This window comes from Zootoca vivipara, chromosome 2 (assembly GCF_963506605.1).
Source record: "Zootoca vivipara chromosome 2, rZooViv1.1, whole genome shotgun sequence".
Classification (NCBI taxonomy): domain Eukaryota; kingdom Metazoa; phylum Chordata; class Lepidosauria; order Squamata; family Lacertidae; genus Zootoca; species Zootoca vivipara.
The window spans coordinates 27512468-27536471 of record NC_083277.1 but is presented as its reverse complement, the minus strand read 5'-3'; the positions used below and the strand labels follow the sequence as shown (position 1 = coordinate 27536471).

Sequence of the window (24004 nt, the reverse complement as noted above, 5' to 3'; positions counted from 1 at the left end):
AGTTTGATATTGCATAGGGCTAGAATTGAGTCACTGGACAGCCTGGCTGCTGGCGAATACTGCTGTCCAAGCCCAAATGCGAGGATGACATTGCTGGGAATGTCAGCAATCTTGGGCCCACCATGGCACAAACTGATACTGCACAACCATCCTGAAACATGAGTGCAGGTGCCCCCAAAATGACAGCCCAAGATCCCTCCTAGGGACCCCTCCAGTGAGGAGCAGGAAGCTGGCTCCTCCATTTACCTATGGATCCAGTCCAATCCCTCCAGTGCTGGCAATGAGAAGTTCTGAGGGGGATATAGAGTGATGCACTTAAACCAGTGTTTCTCAAGCAGTGTGCCTCCAGATGTTTTGGGACTACAACTCCCATCATCCCTAACTAGCAAGACCAGTGGTCAGAATGATGGGAGTTGTAGTCCCAAAACATCTGGAGGCACACTGGTTGAGAAACACTGACTTAAACAACCATAAAACAATGTTGCTTTGAGAAAGTCGGAAACCTTGAATCACTGGGCCCAATGGCGAATGTGTATAAAATTTTGTCCTGGCCTCATACGCTATGGAAGGGTGGGAGTTCTGACAACCACAGTGTCAAAGCCAAGCCTCCTATTTATGTTCTAGGCATGGACCAGTAGGAGAACAGTCCACCCCAGGTCCATTCCAAAGCTACCTTCCCAGAAGCTACCCTGCACAATGCAGCTGGCAGGAAGCTGTCCCAGTAAGCTGCTGACTGCACACCAATATAGATTCCACTCATTCTTATGCCCCCTCCCACCATTGCTTCGTTAGCATTCATTTTTGGAGCATCCTGGAGTAAAAATTGCTTCTGCAGTGTGCTTTTAAGAAATAAAAATCAGCAACGGAAGAGGGCACAGTTTGTAAGTTCAGCAAATTGAGAATAACTGAGCAATCAAAACTTCGTTTTTGTAGATGCTCAACGGTAGCTGCAGAGGTCAGTGAAGTCAAGAAGGATGACCAGGTCTGGCACTGTCATGTGTTAGTAGTGAGACCAGCTCAGGATCTAACATGTCCTGGACCACCTCAACCCCTTCCCACTCACAGAACACCCCATTTCAGGGATTTGCCTTGGCTTCTATCAGTAGTGATCGCCTCCATACCACAGTGAGAAGGATTTTGATTGCCCTGTTAGTGTAATTTCATAGAATTTGGACTTGGAAGGAACTCAAAGGGCCACCTAGCCCAACCCCCTGCAATGCAGGAATATTTCTACTTGCCACATTTGTTATCAATACGGAATATGATTATGATCCTTTCAGCTTGCTTTTAAACAGAATTCTTCCAACTATAGGCCATGCTGGTGACCGTATGCAACGGCAGCTCTATGTTAAGACCTCTGACTTTCCAAATATCTCACACATCTCCTTGGGTAAGCAAGGTTGTATAGTAAAAGTTCACACATATTCATAATGCCATATGCTGAGCCAGCTACTTGCCATCAACACACGATGGTCTGTTCCGCGTCGTCCCGGCCACTTTCCCAGGTAGACAGGAGCATTTTACTGTTTGTGATCTCTCTTCAATCCGATTCTTATTACAACATCTGTGTGCTGCTATGACTTCACATGTCCCTCCTTCTGGCAAGAAAGAGAGAAGATGGACACCATGATTAGGATGGAATACTCTGGATAGGTAAAACAAAAAGAAAAGAAACCCCAAACACCTGAGCGTGATACTCTCTGTCAGTCTTCACCCATCTGGTTCCCTCCAGATGTTTTGGCCCACAACTCCCTTCAGCTCCAGCCAGAAACATCTGGAGGACACCTGGTTGATGAAGGATGTGTTATATCTTGGTAGGGGGAAAAACCCAGAATTTTAAAATGTTATCTGTCTTGACCTCAACACAAAAGACGACAGTGGCGACACGTGGACTAATTAAAAATGAGGGCATAAATGTATATCTTTGTGTATATCTTTATAAGTTGCTGCGAAGCGATATTCAAGAGTACAGTCCATATAGTATCAAAATAAAATTCATCCAGTGATATAATTTGAATGCTTAGCGATATCTGTCAATGCAAATAATAGCAAATCATAGACAGTGATCCAGATAATGACACTGTTTCGACAAGGTCTTCCTCAGTGTTCAACTAATATATATATATATATATATATATATATATATATATATATATATACACACACACACACACACACACATACACACACACACACATATATATAATATCAAGGACAATAACCAGCATGAACAAGGTTCTCAATAATCAAAAACACAAATTTTCATCCAATACAATAAAGGTAAACAACACAAAAGTAAACAAAATAAGAGCATACCTCAGAAATATATACAGTCAACTTCTAAGGAGCAGTGGTCATAAAACTATGTAACCACTGCTACCCAAACCAAGGTGTTAAAAGTCTAATAGACACCAAACCGACCACAGGTGACTCTCCTGCTAATCATGAAGACACAGAACATTTAAAGCTACAGACCAGCTCTGATTTAAGATACAGAAATAAAGATGCATGACCATACAGTTAAATAAAAACAATTCAGGTCCAACTCAGAATTCAGCCCTTCTGGATGGAGCGTCTTGAACATAAAAATAAACTGGGATTCCTTTTGACTTAACCGTTTTACATAGTCACATCTGGTGTTTGCAACTCTCCATATGAAGAACTATGAAGAGTAAATCTGAGTCTGAATGATTTTTGGATAAAAAATGTTCGACAAGAGGTGCCTCCAGAACCACATTTCTAAGATATACATTTATGCCCTCATTTTTCATTGGTCCACGTGTTGCCGCTGTTGTCTTTAGCCTGCAGTTCGCAACACAGGGGTTAGTTGATTTATTGTTGACCTCAACACAAACATCTCATGACACACATTTCTCCAGAGCTCTAGATCCAAGAAGAGATGCAGAGCGGGCGAGAAAGGACACTACCCCCCTCCAAGTTCATACAGCTGCCCATTGCAGTGCCACATTTGCATATAATAGTGACTTGTGCCACTGCAAGTGAACTAAGAGCTGAGCAGCCAACTTCCCAGCAAGCTCACACTTCTCGCTTAAGGTTAGATCTGGCCTCCCAGCTCTATTGGTTTCAAACACCAATAGCACAATGTGTTGACATGCAAGCCTTATTTTGCAAACTTAAGAAGTTTTTGATCTCACACTTGTATGTGAAATACAGGAAAATTAAGCAGGGCACAGGGTTTTTGCACCATCCATAAATTCTTTGTGACCCAAGTTCAAAATGCATTAAGCACATAATTGCTAGGTGATTAGGAGTTCGAATATGCTCTGTTGCAAGTATTTGCTTGCATCGTTGGTTTGCAGCACTTAAAAAACAACAAAAGACAAATCTGCAACACGTACAAAATGACCTATGTACACAATGACCACTTAATTTGCAAACAAAATGAATTTGTCATTGAAGTTGCTGAAAAAGAAATTGGATTCATTTACACAGTGTTTTTTTTTCTGGGGGTACGCAGGGGTACACATACCCTTAAATATTTTTTGAAAGGAAAAAAAAGGACTGCCTTTATGTAATTAATTAAAATGTAGTATCTTCCCAGGACACCTTAAAAATAAAACTGCATCAAATATAAAGCAATATATATAATCATAAGAGCTACAGTACAATGGTCTTTTGAGGCTGCAAGGGAGGAATCACTCTGTCGCTCAGGTCCTATTTGCAGGCTTCCCACATCATCCGGCTGGCCACTGTGAGAACAGGGTGTTGGACAAGGTGGGTCACTGGCCTAATCCAGAAGGACTCTTGTGTTCTTATGCCAAATCCTGCCATTTCATTTCAATATACCGACCGCAGACGGTTGTTGCAATTTAAGAATACAGTGGTACCTCTGGTTATGAACCTAATTCGTTCCGGAGGTCCGTTCTTAAGCTGAAACCGTTCTTATCCTGAGGCGCGCTTTCGCTAATGCTGGGACAAAGTTTGCAACCAGGAGCAGCTACTTCCAGGTTAGCAGAGCTCGTAACCTCAAGTGTTCATAATCAGAAGCGTTTGTACAGAGGCAGAGAGCAGATGGGGGCGGGGCTGGTGCGCGTTCTGGGGGCGTGGCACGTGTTCTGGGGGCATGGTGCGCCATCCGTGGGGTCGTGGTGCACATTCTGGGGGCGGGGACCGGGCGCCCAGCACGGGGTGTGTGTGTGTGTCGCAGCCACGATGGCACCCTCGGGATTGCGCTGCCCGGGGCGGAGCGCCCCCATCTCCCCCCCTCTTCCTACGCCCCTGCATTTGTAACCAGAGGTGCCACTGTAAAGAAAAGAAGCCACCATCTTCTTACTAAAAGAAATCTTCAGCAAAAATGTTTTTAGAGCCTGCCTAAATGATACCAGTGACTTTTGTTTTTGTGTAAGTAGCTTTTTATTTATTTATTTATTTATTGGTCATTCTCCCTCTGTGTGTTTATCTTTCAAAATTAAAAAGTTTGGAGGCCAGTCTTAGTGGGGGGGGGGAGGCTTAAAAATTTATTCTAAGCTCAAACTAGGGAACGTTCAGCTGGGAAATAAGCCTTCACTAACATTATCAGATTAGGGAGCCAGGTGGCGCTGTGGGTTAAACCACAGAGCCTAGGGCTTGGTGATTAGAAGGTCGGCGGTTCGAATCTCTGCAACGGGGTGAGCTCCCGTTGCTCAGTCCCTGCTCCTGCCCACCTAGCAGTTCGAATGCACATCAAAGTGCAAGTAAAATAAATAAGGACTGCTCTGGCGGGAAGGTAAACGGCGTTTCCGTGTGCTGCTCTGGTTCGCCAGAAGCAGCTTTGTCATGCTGGCCACATGACCTGGAAGCTGTCTGCAGACAAATGCCGGCTCCCTCGGCCTATAGAGCGAGATGAGCGCCGCAACCTCAGAGTCGGACACGACTGGACCTGATGGTCAGGGGCCCCTTCACCTTTACCTAACATTATCAGAATCAAGAAGCTGACAACTACTCTTCCCAGACTCTAGGGGCACTAGAACTCATTTCTCGCATCTTTTAGAGTTGGAGCCTCTGGCATTGCACATTGTTCTGAATGCAAATTTAGAAGGATTTTCTAGATCAGGCACCCCCAAACTTCAGCCCTCCAGATGTTTTGGACTACAATTCCCATCATCCCTGACCACTGGTCCTGTTAGCTAGGGATCATGGGAGTTGTAGGCCAAAACATCTGGAGGGCCGCAGTTTGGGGATGCCTGTTCTAAATAAAAACTGATTATTAATATTTCTCTCAGTCCTGTAGTGCAGTAAATGTGCTGCAATGTGTTTGGAAGCTTTGTTCTGGTGGGGAAAGTGCTGTTGTGCCCGGGGCTTGCATTTAGGCTTCCAATGGACATCTGGTTGGTCAGTGTGAGATGCTGGAGTAGAAGGGGTCAGTGGTCTGATGCAGCCTGCTCCTCTTGTATTCTTAAAATGACTGTGCCCTCAATTAAAAGCATCTCAGTCAAAATTCCAAGAGTCGCCAATCTCTTCCTGTTCCCTTCTTGCTATGAGAGACCTGAATGGAATAACAGGGCATAACGGTGATGGCCTTTTGTCTAGCTCTCTGCACTTTTGCCTCAGAAAAGAGCTGCGTCAGGGCCGAGTAAATATGTTTCTGCACCATACAGGAAACGGCTCCTCTTGATGAGAGGAATTAAATATTAACAATGGGGTCCATTGTGCCTTCTTCAGCTTGCAAGCTCATCAATACTGAGCCCCAAGAGTACATGACCTAAGGTCTTTTACCTTAGCAGACATTAACCAGCTTTGATTGACTCATCCCTGAAAGCCGAAGGTTTGAATATTTAAAATTGCATAAAGCTTTCCCACACATTAAAGGGTCATTCTTAGCTGTGAGTCTCCGTGTGTGACATTTAAAATGGCTGGATTGGCTTCAGGTACTTTTTCAAAGGCTACTTTGTCAACAGAATATTGCATCAAAATGAGGTGTGCGGGGGACCAGTCTGGTGATTGTGACACGAATGGCATTGGGGAGATACTCCCTAACAGATACTCTTTGCCTGATTGATTGAAATGTGTGCTTTGCAGCCTTGAACTAGGAGAGCCTCTAGAATCCTCCTTAGTACAAGTCCAGTTTAGAAATGAAGAACCCCCCAGAAGAGAGATCAGAAACCCTTGAAATTACCCACCACCCACAAAGCAGATGGAGAAGACAAACAAGTCTCCTCATGGTCTTCTCCCCTATGGTGAGATGGATAATATTTCTATGCAAATTATAGTAATTTAAATTTCAAATTTTGCATCTGCACATATAAATCAGTACTTGGAAATTTTATGAAAATCTCTGTCCCTGCTTTGACTTCTTTCCCACATTTCTGGCTAACCCCAAATTGGCCACAGTGAGTGTTTCTTATTATTGCACCTTTCATTCAAAGATGGAAACTGCACCACCAGACTCTAATGTAGCTCTGCTGTCCATCACACCTCCAAGGAGCTTTAAGGTAGTGTGCATAATTCTCCTCCTCCCCTTTTTACCCCCATGACAACCCTGTGAAGTAGGTTAGGCCGAGAGTGAGTGACTGGCCCAAGGTCACCCAGGTTGCTGACTGGAGATTTGAACTCTGGTCTCCCAGGTCCTAATCTGACACTCTAACCTAGGCATCCCCAAACTGCGGCCCCCCAGATGTTTTGGCCTACAACTCCCATGATCCCTAGCTAACTGGACCAATGGTTGGGGAAGTTGGGAATTGTAGTCCAAAACATCTGGAGGGCCGAAGTTTGGGGATGCCTGGCTTAGGCTGAATCTAAATATGTAGCTGTGATCACTTTGGAAATGAGATGCCAAGCCAGAAGGGGGTCTAAAGAAGAAAAAGTTGTTGGAGTATCATGCTGAATGCCTCTGTTGAGGTACGGGGTTGCTTAGCTATGCACCTGTGTTGCTTAGGTATGTTTAAATATTCTTTCATTTCATTTTCAATGCCTCCGGTCTCATACGCGTTTGTTTGCAACAGTGACGGAATGCAAAGCCTATTGTAAAAGAATGCACTGACACAGATGAAGGGGCAAAATAAAGATTTTATAAATGTACATTCATGTTTATAGACTTTTAAAAAATGGATTATTGACTCGACTCCGTAGCACTTTCCAAAGAGTCATTATAGTACCTGTCATAAATGCATATTTAGGGACCTGTACAAAAATGTGCATTTATTGACCTCATAGGTTGTAACCACACTAAAAGTTTAAATCATTGTCACGAATGACAGGGAAGGCGCCTTTGAGCATTTTATGGTCTACTGAGCCATTTCAGCTTCTGGCTGTGTTTTGTAACTAAGTTGGAGACCATCTATTGACTTTGGTCGCTTGGGTGGCAGGGGGCAAGGGGGGGGAGGCAGTTTGGCCCTTACAGAAGATTCATCGGAAACATGTTGAAAAGTATAATGACTTTTCATAGAAACTTGGCTATTCATTACATTGTACCCCTGGGGACTGGGGATCTTCCCTCCATCTCACACACTGCACAGAAACTAGCAAACTGGTGTCTGTGATTGGAAAAGGGACATTAGAACTGACACACCAGGTCAGGCTGAAAGGCCATCTAGTCTGGCATTCTGGGTGGAATCCAATTGGTGCTCTGGTACTCAGCTTTTGGTCCAGTGGGCATCTCTGTCAATGGGAGAGGAAGGGAGGGTGTGTTTGCCAGATCTTTTGCTCATATTCACGCACCTGCCCCCTCCATTTACACACACACACACACCTGTTCTGGAAGGGGAAAGGCATTAGCAAAAACATAACATTCTGCTCTTTTTCCATTTGCAGAGGCATCTGCTAGAATCAAAAGCCCTACCCTGGGTGCAAGGATGCCAATTGGATTCTGCCTTCTGTTTCCAATGATATGCCTTTACAAAGGTTGTGAGAAAGGGAAGAAGGTAGTGCCTATTCCCTGTTCTTTGACATCAGCTACCGGTACGTTTGCTGGCATATGTGTGTATGTGTACCTAATTGCATGCATTCAGTAAGGTGTAATTTGTTGAGAAAGAAAGGAAATTTCTGTGGCTATGTGCAGAAATGTGCAAGTGTGTTTGTCTTGGATCATCCTGCTGGTCATTTTCAATCTGGTGATGTTGTCTGTGTGAAAATTCACCAACACTGCCCCCTCTCCCAATCATCTCACCTCCGATATATTTACATTGGGGTGATTGTTCCTCTGTTTTGGGGAGGTACTCATAATAAAACACAAACATTAAAAAACTTTCCTATACAGGATTGCCTTCAGATGGCTCAAGAGTCATACCCTCCAACATTTCTCCAATGAAAATCGGGACATCCTAAGGTAAAGTAGGACATTCCGGGATCAAATAAAAAACCAGGATGGCTTCTCTAAATCAAGGACATCCCTGGGAAATAGGGACACTTGGAGGGTCTGTGGATACCTGGTCTAGATGCAATCATATTCCACTTCTGCCTCCTTTCTGTCAGTTCATGCAGGCGTATCCAACAATTTCATCCTACAAAAACATTTCCCCCTTCCTAATTTGGCCACTTGACTTTCTATCTTCTGGAGTAATTTCAACACAGATATTTTTCCTTCTGCATACTGTGTTTGTTCAGATACTGAAACAGAAGAATGAGGGTTATACACCCACAAGTCCATCACTAAAGGACGGACCATTTCCTGAGAATGATTTTGTTTTAATTGGAGGTGAAGACTGAACACCTGAAAATGGCAATGATGCCTCTGTTACAAAGCCCCACCACACAGTGAAATATTTTACCCCTAAATGAGAACCTTCTGTGTGCAGCTGTGATATAAAATATCTCATCAACAGAAGGTTTGGAGCACATGCCTAGCTGAAGCCAAGAGTCATTTCCTCATCATATGCATTTTTTACATCTCCCGCTTTGGTTCAGAGCTAGTAACAGCAGCATATTTTGTATTTCAGAATTATAACATGCCCAGTCTAGTAGCGGAGCCAAGCCTGAATGGTAAGCAAACTTTTCTCCTATATTTTTTATTTTTTAAAAAAGTCCTGATTTGGGTGATACACTGTGGAAGTCATTAACTATGACTCAGGTAGAAAAAAAAACATAGAAGTTCCTCCTCTTTTTTTTTTTTTGGACAGTGATGGCAATTTAATAGCATTTGACTCCACTGAGTTACATGGCACTTCCTGCGGCAATGAGAGAGGTTGTTTATCAAAATGATAAACAAGTTTTCATTTTCCTTCCTTGGCTGCATGAATATGATCAGAAGTCTAAGGCCATCAAGAATTCGCTTATTCTGGCCACCAGGCAGACATTAAGCTATTCAGGACCATCTGTGCTTGAAAAGAGTTCCACTTAATGGACCTTCCTAGGGCAGGTCGGTCGTAATGAAGGCATGCGGGTGAGAGAGAGCGCACAAGTTGAAGCAGCAGCTAGTTGAAGCTCCTTGAATTTATAAGTAGAGGCCGATGGATTCAAGAGGCAAAACATGCTTTCCAGTTGAATACTCATAAAGTATTATGATAACCCTTGATTCCATTTGTTTCAGTTCTGACTTGGATGCATCACATTAGCAGCGATGCAATAGCATGGGTGGATTTTATCTTAATCGGTTGTACTTATAATACTGGAGGGAGGGGAGAAATTAGAAGAATAGCCTAGCTCAGAGTTAGGTACAGTGGTACTTCTACTTACGAATAACTTTACTTACGAATGGAGTTCCGTCCGCCATCTTGGATGCGGTTTAGATAGGATTTTGTCTACTTACGAATTTTTAGATAGGGTTGCTTCGACTTACCAATTTTTTCTCCCAATGCATTCCTATGGGATTCGACTTACAATTTTTTTCGACTTACGAAGGTGCGTTTGGAACACATTAAATTCGTAAGTAGAGGTACCACCATAGATGCAGAGCCAGTCCTACCATTAGGCAGGTTGAGACAGGTGCCTCAGGTGGTGGATGCAGAGGGTGGGGTTCAGGAATGAGGTGGTGGATGGTGCAATGTAACCCAGTTTGGGTCCCTTATAGCTTGCTGGCTTCAGAAGAAGGACGTCCCATTTGTGCATGACTAATAGTAAGTCTGTTCTGTCCCGTTTCAAATTGCACGTGTAGATTAAAATTAAAACGTCTGGAGAATTCCTTAAGGGGAGAAAGCCCAAGTTACTTACAAGTTCATAAAATGGTCCAAGAGCTGCCATTAATTTCCCCATCCAACACCAGCCACTCTCCCATTGTAACTCCCCTCGCCTTACCCCCGCAAAAGGGCTCCCCACAATCAGCTTCATATGCATGTAAACTCACCAAGATATATAAGGTTCTGGAGACTTTTACTGGGGAAAGTGGTGAGCAGAGGAAAGGCTAAGGCAAGTAAGAGACCCCTCCCTCCAACTTTCCCATGCATTAAAACATAAGTGTTTGTTTCTTGGAAAATTAGATGGAAACTCACTAGGTACTTGCAAAATGGGATCCATCCTTCTGCATCAATAGTCCTCAGCAGCCTTAATTCCACAAATATTAGCCTACATGGCTAGTAGACCAAGCTGCATAGTATGCTAATTGTACACTAAATTGCACACTAAATTAGAGTGAAATTGAACCCAATATTGATTTATGCAATACGTTAATAATTGCCTCGCAGTCTCTATCACCCAAACCTTTGCGCTACGAGAAACCTTGAATTCTACCATTTCCTTATTCCTTTAAGCCTGTTAAAGTAATCAGGCTTCAGCTATGTCACCGCCATCTCCCTCATTAGGAGGGAACATGCTATTTTGACTAGTACGGAAGCTTGTGATTTATTTTGAGTTCGCAAGACATCAGTTGACGCCTCCACAAAAGATTAGCGTCTTTAGACTTCAAGTCTATGTTCAAGCAACACGACAGTGACACAGACAGAGATTTTTTTCTGTTCATATCATGTTCAGCATGTGCTCTCGGGAAGCAATATGCAATAATGCAATTTTACAGACAGCTGCTGATCTCATGTCCTTTCATGAACACAGTAGAACAAGGCAAGGAAATGCCGAGAAAGATGTTTTGACAGTGGAATCGCGCACTGGAGTGGTTATGTTAGCAGGGTAACCCAGCTTTTCCTCCATTTGTGCATGCATGCAATTGCTGACACAGATTTGGGCATGTGGGTTAGTTGTGGGCATCTTCTGAAAAATGCAGGATACATAGCAAATGATGGCACACTCCCCATGAGTGTCTGGCAAGTGTACTACAACTGATATTAACATGTACTGTAAATAGCACTGCCAAGACATTGGCAACAAAATACATATTGTACAGATTTCAATTCTGTATCGAATACAGAAGCAGATCTGAAAATATCCAAAGTAACCTCAGCGTGCGACAGACAAGGCATGATTGATGGAAGAGGATGGGGCTGCTGCCAGTGCAGTAACAATTTCAGCAAGCGTGAGCAGTCTAATTAGGCCCCCTGCTTTTTATTTCTGTTTTAAAAAATGGAGCAAGTTGCCTTAGTAATTTTTGATTAGTATATGGGATATAAATATTAGGGGCATGCACCAACCACAAGATTCTGTTTGGATCCTGATTTGGCGCTTTGAAAAGCTATCTGCCTTGCTCAGAGGTGCTTCAAAGGTTTTGTGACTGAGCCTGGGGTATGAGAAGTAGCACACACATTGGAGAGCTGATAGCCTGTGTATATAGAATCATAGAATTGTTGGAAGGGACCATGAGGGTCATCCAAGTGCCTGCAATGCAGGAATCTTTTGCCCAATGTGGGGCTTGAACCAACAACCCTGAGATCAAGAGTCCCATGCTCTACCAACTGAGCTCCCCAAATCTGCTTGACCCCCCCCCTTTCACTACTGGGAAATACATTTTTAAAAATGGCTATAAAATGTGCGAAAGTGAGTGAAACTTGCAGACATACCAGCTCCTCCAAAACCCAACCAAATTACAGGCAAGAAGGTTCAGGGACTTTTGTGCTGGACATATTTGGTTATTATTATTTTTAGTAGAAGGAAATGTTCATGACTTTTTTTAAAAATTGGAGGCAGAATTGGGTAGAATTTGCCAGCAAAATTGTCCATTAGAGAGGCTTAATGCTGCCATTTTTTTTCAAAAAAAGGGTCATAGAATCATAGAATCATAGAGTTGGAAGAGACCACAAGGGCCATCCAGTCCAACCCCCTGCCAAGCAGGAAGCTACAACAGTCTCTTTGTAGGGACAGTCATTGAAGTTTTAGGGTGGGTTAAAAAGAAATAAGTTTATATTCTCTAAAGTTGTGTGAGCAACTGGTGTGAAAACTGTAGACATGAGAGAAGTGACCCCGTATATTATTGCCAAATTGCCGACAAATTGGTCCAGGAGCTTTCATGCTAGGCATCTTTAAAACTGATTTTTGAGGTGATAAGAGCTAAGAGATTTGCTTTCCAGGTGAAATAATTCTCTCTCATTACCGTCAAACTCAAGAGTTTTCTCTGTGTCTTCCACACTCTGTTGTTTGCCCCTTCCCCCATCTATTACCCCTAGTGTTATAGTAAGCTTAGAGACATTGCTTTGCCTTTAATCAGGTACTTGACTGCAGCCTTTTTTAAATGTTTGAATTGAGACGTCACAAAATGCTTTCGCTCAGGCTGCCTCATTTATATCTAACAAGCCCCCAAATCATAGAAACACAGAAGGAATCAAGTCCAATGCCCTGCAATGCAGGAGTCACAGCTAAATCCCTCCAAGACACCCCACTTCACATCAGGATTTGATATTTATGTGCTTTATGCCATGATCATGAAATTCTCTGAGTGTTGTTTCTTACATGGCCAAGATGGAATGATCAATGCATAATAAGAAAGTACGGTATCGGTTGGCTGCAAAAGTTTGCAGAAATACAAAAGCATCATTAGCAAAGAAAATAGGGTAGGAGACTCCAAAATTAGCCTCTGGGAACTGAGCGCTCTCACTGTCTGCAACTGTAATAAAGGTTGCACACCACCGTCAATCTCTGCTGAGTGGTAGGAAGATTCTAGGGGGTTCCAGACGCTCACCCAGGGATGTTTCTGTTGGGAAATTGAGGCACGGTGGCAGCTAGTATGTTTAGGAAATATAGTTAATTTAACACATATTTGCACCCTGTCTTTGGTAGAGGGGGTGCAGAAATGTACACGCCAAGAGTGTCTCTCATTGCCCCTCTCATAGCTTCAGCAAGCTTAGGTCCAAAGTATCAGTCAGTCCTGGGTCCTGGCCTCTCGGTGCAGCCTCCCTCTGCCTGCTACTTACTTCTTGTTCCCAGAACACCTTTAGATTAAAAAGGGGCACCTTTTTCTGTGACATCACACACACACACACACACACACACACACACACACCACATCACCTTGGCAGCCTCCCAAATTTCCTGTCTATGTCTACTCCTCAGTGCAAGGTTTGCTGGAGGGGAGGAAGGAAAACTTTTTTGCTTTGTCAATGGCCCTTAACAGCCCAGTACCTGGCTCCCTGCTGTTTCTCAATGGCTCTCCGCTTAGCCTAGGGCTTGCCAATCAGAGGGTCGGTGGTTCGAATCCCCACCACGGGGTGAGCTCCCGTTGCTTGGTCCCTGCTCCTGCAACCTAGCAGTTCTAAAGCACATCAAAGTGCAAGTAGATAAATAGGTACGGCGCCAGTGTGAAGGTAAACGGCGTTTTTGTGTGCTGCTCTGGTTCGCCAGAAGTGGCTTTGTCATGCTGCCCACATGACCTGTACACTGTACGCCGGCTCCCTCGGCCAGTAAAGCGAGATGAGCGCCGCAACCCCAGGGTCGTCTGTGACTGGACCTAATGGTCAGGGGTCCCTTTACCTTTACTGGCTCCCTGCTGTTTCTCAATGGCTCTCCACTTAGCCAAGTTGGTGTATAAGCTAACCCAGGAATTTCTTGTCTGGCACAGTCCTTTGGCTTGTATTTCCCCTTCATATCCCAAATATTATCTAAATACTTTTGTTTATTAAATTCTCCCATTCATTAGCAGTCTCTGGCACCCTAGATATATGACAACATGTTTGTTTTTGGTCTCTCTCTCTCTCTGTGTGTGTGTGTGTAAAAATAAAAGAGTGGGGGAAGATGGCATGGAATGTTCTGGAAAAGGGCACAGTTGGCCTGAATCCTGGAGCATTCTGCACTGCAACATCTTGTTGCAGGTCACACCTGCAGTGCACACAAATAAACGGCAGCATCTATGTTCATGCAGCAGCTCATAAGATTAGGCAGCGATACAACATCACCTCATCCAAACACTCAGTCCTAGTCATAAAACTTAATCCAGTTTATATATAACATTCTACCATGATGACAGCAGAGATAAAGCTGCAACTGAGGATTTGTAGCGCATAAAGGCCTATTGTCAATTCACCCTGTTCTTTAAGGAAAATGATTCACTCCACATACTGCAACACCCCCCCCCCTTTTAGGTGTGTGGTCATTTGCTAAAACACATATTCATTCATTTTATTATTAGCAGAATTTTATGAATGATCCATATCGCGAGGGGGGGGGGGGAATGAGGTGTTTCGTCCTTTGAGAAATTCTTCTCCACAATGCTGCTGTTTAAATGTCTCTTTGCTATGGGTCATTAAGCTTGGCAATGGAATATATATATATATATATATATATATATATATATTCTCAGTGGAATGACTAGACTCTCTAGATAGGTAGTCTTTCTTATCATGCTAAAGCTATTTGATGACAAAAAGGGCTTAAAAGAAAATCCAAAGAGTACTACTTTCTTTTTCTTTTTTTTGTGGGGCGAGCTGAGGATGGATAGGAAGACGCAGTAAGCCTAAGCAAAAACAAGCAGATGAAAGGCATGTGCACATAAATCTCCTATTTGCTCACAGCATAAAAAATAACAACTCGCTCCTGGCAAGATATAGAGGGGGCTATAAATGATTGCTATAAAAACAACCTAATTAACACCTGGATTGGTTCTCCTGGGTTGCAGCCAGAGTATGGTTCTCCTGATTTTGCTTGTCTTGATGTTTTGCTGCTTCAGGTTATAGGAATAATACGGCATTTGCGAGCACCCTGTCAAATTGCTTCTGAGAGCAGAAGCAAGGCAGGCCCAGCATCCTGCAAACAGGCCGAGCCCATTTTTATCCCCCTTGCTGCCTCATACCCTCCTACATGTCAAGACAAAAAACAAACAAACCATGTTTTCTGGTGCGTGATCACATCCCTGAAAGAGCATGGTACCCCAAAATGCACATTTTGGGGAGCAAAGTGAGATCGTGGCCCCGACCAAAAACATTTTTTGGGGGAGGGCAGATCACTGAGTGAGACTGCAGTGCCCCAAATAGCCATATTGTTTTGTTTTCCCCAAAACAAGCTGGAATGTGTCCAGAAGAGGGCAACCAAAATGGTCAAAGGCCTGGAAACGATGCCTTATGAGGAACGGCTTAGGGAGCTGGGTATGTTTAGCCTGGAGAAGAGAAGGTCAAGGGGTGATATGATAGCCATGTTCAAATATATGAAAGGATGTCATATGGAGGAGGGAGAAAGATTGTTTTCTGCTGCTCCAGAGAAGCGGACACGGAGCAATGGATTCAAACTTCAAGAAAGAAGATTCCACCTAAACATTAGAAAGAACTTCCTGACAGTAAGAGCTGTTCGGCAGTGGAATTTGCTACCAAGGAGTGTGGTGGAGTCTCCTTCTTTGGAGGTCTTTGAGCAAAGGCTTGACAGGCATATGTCAAGAATGCTTTGATGGTGTTTCCTGCTTGGCAGGGGGTTGGACTGGATGGCCCTTGTGGTCTCTTCCAACTCTATGATTCTATGAAATGGGTGCTGGGCTCTCTCGTGAAAAAAATGGGATGTCCCAGTATTATCAGGACAGTTGAGGGATACTGAATCCTCCCTCCGTCCCCATCAACAGCATAAGAGAGGCTCGCCTGGCGCCATCATTACATATCTTTAGACACGAGGCAAAAACATTCATCTTTCCCCAATTTTATGGCTATTAAATAATCTGTGCTCTGTTAAAGTGTGGGAGAGAGGACTGTTATCATTATGATTATTTTACTATTAGGCTTTCTGTCCATATGCTTTTTACTGATGTTTTTATTATGTTTTTATCATTGATGTTCTGTAATGTGTTTATAATGTTGTACACCACCCTGGGATCTTTTGAGAGAGGGCAGTATATAAATTGCAAGAAGAAGAAGAAGAAGAAGAAGAAGAAGAAGAAGAAGAAGAAGAAGAAGAAGAAGAAGAAGAAGAAGAAGAAGAAGAGAAATAGAGACCACAAGGGCCATCCAGTCCAACCTCTGCTTAAAGACCTCCAAAGAAGGAGACTCCACCACACTCCTTGGTAGCAAATTCCACTGCCGAACAGCTCTTACTGCCAGGAAGTTCTTCCTAATGTTTAGGTGTAATCTTCTTTCTTGTAGTTTGAATCCATTGCTCCGTGCCCGCTTCTCTGGAGCAGCAGAAAACAATCTTTCTCCCTCCTCTATATGACATCCTTTTATATATTTGAACATGGCTATCATATCACCCCTTGACCTTCTCTTCTCCAGGCTAAACATACCCAGCTCCCTAAGCCGTTCCTCATAAGGCATCGTTTCCAGGCCTTTGACCATTTTGGTTGCCCTCCTCTGGACACGTTCCAGCTTGTCAGTATCCTTCTTGAACTGTGGTGCCCAGAACTGGACACAGTAAGTACTCCAGGTGAGGTCTGACCAGAGCAGAATACAGTGGTACTATTACTTCCCTTGATGTAGATGCTATACTCCTATTGATGCAGCCCAGAATTGAATTGATGCAATTGCATTGATGCAACTCCTATTGATGCATCCCACTTTGGGAGAGATCAGCTGGTTTACAGATCTCCCAAGTCTGAAGTGCCAATCAGCTGATCAGCCCTTTAGGCAGGGACTGAGAGAGCATTTCAAAGCTCCCAGTTGTGTGTTGTTGTTTTTTGCAGCCACACTTTTACCTACCTTACACCTGATATCATACAGGATATCAAGTGTGGGGCAGGTGAGAGTGGCTTGGGGAAAACAGCCCCCTGGGGCAAACTGTGACCTGAGTCCGACCTATTATGGTCCTGGCACCAGAGTTCCCCCAGCCCTCTCTTCCATATCACTGCAAATTCTGGAACACAATCCGTATAATCTTTTGGTTTATGAACACACTGCCGTCATTAAATCATTGAGGGATCAAAGCCTCACAGCTGTAATTCGTCAAGCATTAAAAACAAACAAGAAATGGCAACTGAAAATGGGAGTTTGCTAATATCCAGACTGAAGAAGCAAGGGAGGGAAGAGATCTTTGATTTCGGTGTTTATAATGATAACTCGAAAGTGAAATAATCCTAAGGGTAGTGTCTCCTTTTGTGGAGAGGAAGAGAAGCATAATATTATTATATGCAGATTATGCTTTGATGAGATCGCCAAGAGATAAACACGTCCTGTGATAAGATTGTTCTGTAAAGCAATTAGCCTATGAAAAAGTCTTTGAGCTGCTTATGGAGGAGACTAACAAGGTTTAGGGGAATATTTCTGCTCACAGCTTTACACTTGCACAAACTTGGTGGTGTGTGAGTGTGTTTTAATAAAGCAGTCAGATAAGACCTGTAAAAATAACAAAGTCCATAAAGAAGGCACCGTGACAAGGAGCCTGTGATTTTAGAGATACTGATGACAGACTGATATACGAAGTTGCTAGCAGTGCACAAGTTAGCATTAATCTTCCAAAGAATGTTAATAAATAAACTCTAACAAAAGGGGCTCAGAACTGAAAGTCCTTGGTCAATACATCAAAGAGAGGCGAGAGGACTGAATCGATGGGCTCCCTTGTTAAACGTGGCAGGAAGGGTTGGCTGTCTTGCTTTGTGGCTTAATCATATTGTAGGATTGGTGAAGTGATTGTAAATCAAGGCATTTGCAAAACAAAAAATATAGAATATAAGTAACTTACAAGACAAGAATCAAGGATGGAGGTAAGCACAGCGAAATCTGGAGCGTGTCAGCGACAGATGTCTTGGCAATATCTATGTGAGTTGTATCAGAGTCAACCCATTCCCACAACAGCCTCTCCCTCTCCTCTCCCTGTGTAAGGATGAGGGAGAAATTCGATTCAAGCTGGATTTTTCAAGTTTGCACTGAAACAATACAAGAATCAAAGCAGAGCTGTCCTCTGAATTCTGCAATGCATTTATCCAATCAAGCCAGGTTAAAGAAAAAAATGCACATATTGGGGGAAAGAGTGCACAATGTTTTGTTGTCAGAAAAGAATGAGAGCTATCCAGAACTATTCCTTGTGTGCTTGCTGGGTTCTGCAGACACAGCAGCTATCCAAGCAAAACTAGCTAAGGATGCATTACATCAAAATAAGATCTTTAGGATGCAGCTTCCCTATCAGTCTCTAGGAGAAGGTTTTCAATAAAAGCTGGCCTGACAAGTGTCTACAGGATAGCAGCACCCAGATGCATTTGGCAATGGAGAGTCAAAATATTCCATTAAAAAGCAAGGCTTGGACGTGCACCGTCAATTGGTGTGAAGGTTTTGGGTAGTCAGGAAATTGAGGAGAGAGTGGCAACTTTTCAAAGCCATTCCGCGAGTTTGCATGCATACAGTGAAATGCAGGAGTGTCTATCTGCCAGCAAAATGGACACTGTTGGTGGAAGGGGTCTCCCCTGCTTCATAGGGTTGGGGGAACCCCCTGAGCAGATTTGGGTGAACAAGGTGGGGTCTGAAGGGAGAGGACAGGAAAGGGATTTCTGTTGCATCAGCAGAAGTCCATTTGCACAATGATGGATGCTACTCATAAAAAGTCACATGAATACTGGCTTCCAGTGCACTTTTCCAGACACAGTCTTTTTTATCCAGCATTAAAGAAGGAAAGCTTGTACAGGTTTGTAGGGGTGCAGTTCTATGAATGCATATCTGGGTATTTGCCATTGAAATCAGGGACTTCATTCCAAGTAATTCCAAGTAAACAGGATAGAATTGCATGGCAAGGAACCTTTCAGGTATGTCAAAATACCATTTCCCCTCCATATCAAAAATGTTTTAAGGAGGACATCTGCCTGAGCCTCTTATCCAATAAGCGCTGGATAAGACCTCTGGTGTGTGTGGACGTGTGGATCCAGAATTGGCCTTCACAGTCACCTACAGACTCATTGTTAAAACCGTGTTTATGGAAGATAATCTTACTCGGCTATGAGTGATTGCCAAAGAAGGACTGGGGAACATCCCCCTGGTGTTGAAAATAGGTTACTTTGGCACCAATGGTCCCCTTTCCTTTCTGCCATTGGACCCACTCCATCTTCCTTATCCTCTTGCATAGGCTCACCTGTAAAGACACAGGTGAGGCAGATGCATTGTGCCAAAATATAGCTAGCAAGGGAAGGAGGAGGGAAACCAGTTGCAGGACCTTCTTGAAATTTCCTATTTCCAGTGACAACATGTATTTATATTCATCCATCTGTTTTTTTCTAGACAGCTTTCTGGAAAGAAATCAATACCATTTCTGTATACAGAAATATAAAAAATACCAGACTGTAGGATCCAGTATTAATGACTGGGAGCAGCCCAAGCAAAGAAAGGGGTTCTCCGTAAATCTCAGAAGCACACCACTGTCAATCTCTCTAATATAACAGGGAAGGAAAGTATTCTGAAGGATAAGCGCTAGCATGGAGAAGTCCATTTCCATGTTGCTGAACAGGTGAAAGTCTGCAGGTTGTGGCAACAGCCAACAAGACATCATCCTAGGGACTTAATGATCTAATGGGTCTATAAGGGGAAGGCTTTCCTCCACCTCCCCTGTGCTTGCTATGGGTATGTGGGGCGAGGGGAGACAGGAGGGGGCAGGGAAGGATGCTCATGTGATGGTGCATGGAGCACTGGCCATATTCACATTTAAGGACATCCCCTCAGAGAACTATAATTCCCTGAATGGTTTAGCAACCAATCCCTCTTCATAGGGAAATCTTCTCCTTCATGCCCCTGGAACGGGGGTGATAGAATTATGAAAGCAATGCCAAGAGAAAGTTTTTAAGAAGACAAATGACCATAAGGGATCAAGTATGATTTTACCAGTTTTTACATGTTATAAATATGTTTTTATTTTATTCTTGATGGCATTGCCTTATCATTTCCATGTTTGCCATCATCGGCTCCATTGAGAGGAGAAACAGGAATTAAGGGGGGGGGGACCCAAACAAATAAGGAAGACCTCCAACCTCCACCTTCTGCCCTGCTGGCATGAGTCAACAGAGCATGGGGAAAGGTGATTTGTCAGCCTCAGTTTCTCCCTCTCTCCCTACTCACCAAAACTGCTAAGAACTGTTAAGTGAAACATGATTCAAAATACATCCGTTTCCTTGCTACCTATTTTCTTCTGTCAAAGTTGTAGATTTCCTATCCTGAAGAGTGTGAAAAGTTTTCACAAAGGACAGAACACTGAACTCAATTATTTCCAACCAGGTTTGATAACAGGAGCAGGGGTGGGCAGGGAGGGAGGAGGGGGACAGAGACAGTGGAAAATGACAATGAACAACAAAATAAAATAAAAAATCCTTCCAGTGGCACCTGAGAGACCAACTAAGTTTGTCATTGGTATGAGCTTTCGTGTGCATGCACACTTCTTCAGATACAAGATTCAGAACAACAAGATTTCAAAGGCTTATTGTGGAGGTCGCCAGAGAGATAAACTCGCCATTCCATCTTGCCAGATTCCATTCAGGCCGAAAACTTCAGACAACTGTCTGGCGCTTCTGGATCGACATTTGCATACACGTTTGTTTGCTTTTCAATATAATTAGCTTTTAAAGTCTTACAGGGGAACTGAACAAATGCATTGTATAGCACCCCCAAACAATGCAACATGATGTGTTTGCATTTGAATTAATTTGCTGCCCGGTACTGAGGCCGTATCTGCTAAGCGAACGCTTAATGTTGAACATTAATTATACAAACAAAAGAAATGGTGCAAAGCCTGTTGTCTTAGTTTGTTCTCCCCAGATTAAGCATTGTTTGTGTTGGAGGTTTTCCACCCTAAGTAAATTACTAAATGTGATTGCTTGGGAAAGTTGATTCTTAAGATGACGTAAAATGTGTCCTGATCGATGCCTTGTGCAAACTAGCTCCCAACTGATGCTCTTCGCAGTCCAGCTGCTGTAAATATTCCTCTAATTGTGGCTCTGAGTTATTTCAGATGTTTTAGGTGTTACCCTGATGGAGTGATAATCACAGCTCCCTGGTCTCTTCTGCCTAGTTACCCAGCTCAGCAATGCCATCTTTCCCATTCAGTGCAACATCACTCATCTTCCTTTACTGCAAGGCTGACTAGCAAATTAATCGGCCTCACAGCTCAACAGGGTTCTCAGAACCCATTCCAAAGTTACATTCTTTGTTGAACAGCATGTAAGAAAGCTGATGCAGAATGGCCCCAAATGGCACATCTTTGTAACGTCTGGCAGGTCTGGAGAAGGTCCTGTGAAACTACATCAGTTGCAGTTCTACAGTAGATTGATAAAATCAACCTTGAAATGTTCTCTCTTTGAAATGTTCTCTCTTTGCTTAGAAATAAGTCATTCATTGCTTTCCTCCATGTGACTTCTACAGTCAACATGAAGTCAGCTGGAATGATCTTTCACCTTACAAAACAGGCATCCCCAAACTCGGCCCTCCGGATGTTTTGGGGGCTACAATTCTCATCATCCCGGACCACTGGTCCTGTTAGCTAGGGATGATGGGAGTTGTAGGCCCGAAACATCTGGAGGGCCAACTTTGGGGATGCCCGTTCCAGAATATGGCTGTGCCAAATGGGGAAGTAGGACTCCTATCTCCTCTCCTCCTTCCTTGGGGAGAGGAGCATAGCAACAGACTCTGGGTAAGGCATGAGCCCACCAAGAGGGTGGGGGGAACCAAACTCAGAAGGGGAGGGGTACAGATCACAGGGAAGAGATACAGCCTCCCTGATGTAGTGAGCATCTGCAGTCTTGCATGTCACAAGTGTGTCCGGAGTGAGCACCATAGCTGCCAAGTTCTCCCTTTTTTTAAGGGAAATTTCCTTATGCTGAATAGGCTTCCTCGCGAGAAAAGGGAAAACTTGGCAGCTATGGTGAGCACACCTTGCCCCATCTTTAAAAGGTGGGTGGGTGGGTCAAATCATTGGGACAACCCCATCACTTCCATGGAGCTGTGAACTCATGCCTGATCTTGAACTCTTTAAACATGGACTGTTGCCTGTAGCCTGGCTAGCCTCCACTGTTCTGAGCTGTGACTTTCTGAGACTCATTACTTGTTGCTGAGCTATCTTCTGTCCTCTCCATCTATCTTCTCTGCTTTATTCAATATCTCTTCCTTACTCTCAGGTAAGAGCCTCTGTCACCTTGGTTTGGGCAGGAGCCAGAACAGATGCTCTCATCAGCATTATGGTATTTCTGTTTCATAGGGCAGCCCTAAGCAAGTTTATTTAGATATATAAGCTCTATTAAGCTCAGTTTCGCATACTCCAGAGTGTTTAGGATTGCATGGTAAGGTTTTTTTAAAAAAACAAACAAACAAACAAAAAACCTCCAATATTATACACCAAACATATACACCCAACTACTCTGCTTGTGTTACTGTTAAGCACCTTTCAGCAAGCATTCTAGTTTTGTTTTGTTGTTTTTTTTAAAAAAAATTCATATATATTATTACTGCTACCGCTCAGCAAATGTAATCTTCAGCATAGCAATCGTTCAGGAATGCTTGCAATTCAAGGCCATTGTCAGAGGGCCGTGTATTATATCTGAAGTGGCAGAGTGTGAATACTTGACATGGGGCTTTTTGTGGAAGAAGCTTTATTCATGCCAAGCCTCTTCTGCTGAATACCATCTATGCCTATGAGGTATTGTGTGTCAGGAAGGGGTATGTCAATGCCTTTCCATAATGCTGCTTGATTTCTGATGCCAATCATCAAAAGGAAAACAGAAAATAAGTAAAACGCTATCGCCCTTGTAGATTTCCCCACCGAGATAGGAGATGTCAACCCTTTCCCCATACACCATTGCAGGGCAAATATCTATGTATCACATCTATGTATTTATCTGTGAACATGCACAAGCTACTACCTGTCCACTTTATTCACCCCAAGTCCAGCTTTTTAAAACGAACAACGACAAACCAGCTAAGTATGGCACAGTGAGAAAGAGGTGCATTGCATGCAGGGCTGGTTTAACCATCACATTAAATAACCCAGGTGGCGCTGTGGGTTAAACCACAAAGCCTAGGGCTTGCCGATCAGAAGGTCGGCGGTTTGAATCCCTGCAACGGGGTGAGCTCCCGTTGCTCGGTCCCAGCTCCTGCCCACCTAGCAGTTCGAAAGCACATCAAAGTGCGAGTAGATAAATAGGGACCGCTCCGGCGGGAAGGTAAACAGCGTTTCTGGTTTGCCAGAAGCAGCTTTGTCATGCTGGCCACATGACCCGGAAGCTGTCTGCGGACAAATGCCGGCTCCCTCGGCCTATAGAGTGAGATGAGCGCCACAACCCCAGAGTCGGACACGACTGGACCTGATGGTCAGGGGCCCCTTTACCTTTAAATAACCCAGAGACGAAGGCCACACACAGACTATGCTGCAGCTAGCGGAGGATTTGTAATACATATAGAGAAAGCTGCTTTCCTGTCCTGTACTTTCAACTACTCTCCACCTCAGGGTAACACAAGGGTCTGTTATTTATAAGGCAGAGGGCAGCAGTCAGGAGAGGAAGGAGTGTCTCTATGCATCTGATCTGTTTTGGACTCAGCCTTCCAATGAACGCATGGAGGTGGGGATGAGCACCTGCTTGAACTGGGGCTGGTGTGGGGACCACCCCCTCTGCCTTATCCTAAATTTCTACAGCATTAAAGAAAAAAGTTTTGAATTGAAACTGGCATCCTTGTTAAATGCAGTGGGTTGAAGAGAAGCCTTACGCTATCTTCTATATGAAGTTCCATATTCAATGTGGCGGTTTAGAACAGGCATTTTATGAACAAGCGAGCAAACAAACATATATCTCAGGCACCCCCAAACTTCAGCCCTCCAGATGTTTTGGACTACAATTCCCATCATCCCCGACCACTGGTCCTGTTCGCTAGGGATCATGGGAGTTGTAGGC

The 24004-nt window shown here is 43.7% G+C and overlaps 1 protein-coding gene across 1 annotated transcript in view; it reads right to left on the bottom strand.

Moving 5' to 3' along the window:
• TAFA1 (TAFA chemokine like family member 1) overlaps positions 1 to 24004 on the bottom strand; it is a 339806-nt gene that overhangs the window by 62712 nt on the left and 253090 nt on the right. Inside the window, exon 3 of the mRNA XM_035106695.2 lies at positions 1458 to 1598. Within this exon, the coding sequence (XP_034962586.1) occupies positions 1458 to 1598 (141 nt within the window). The remainder of the gene's footprint in view (positions 1 to 1457; positions 1599 to 24004) is intronic.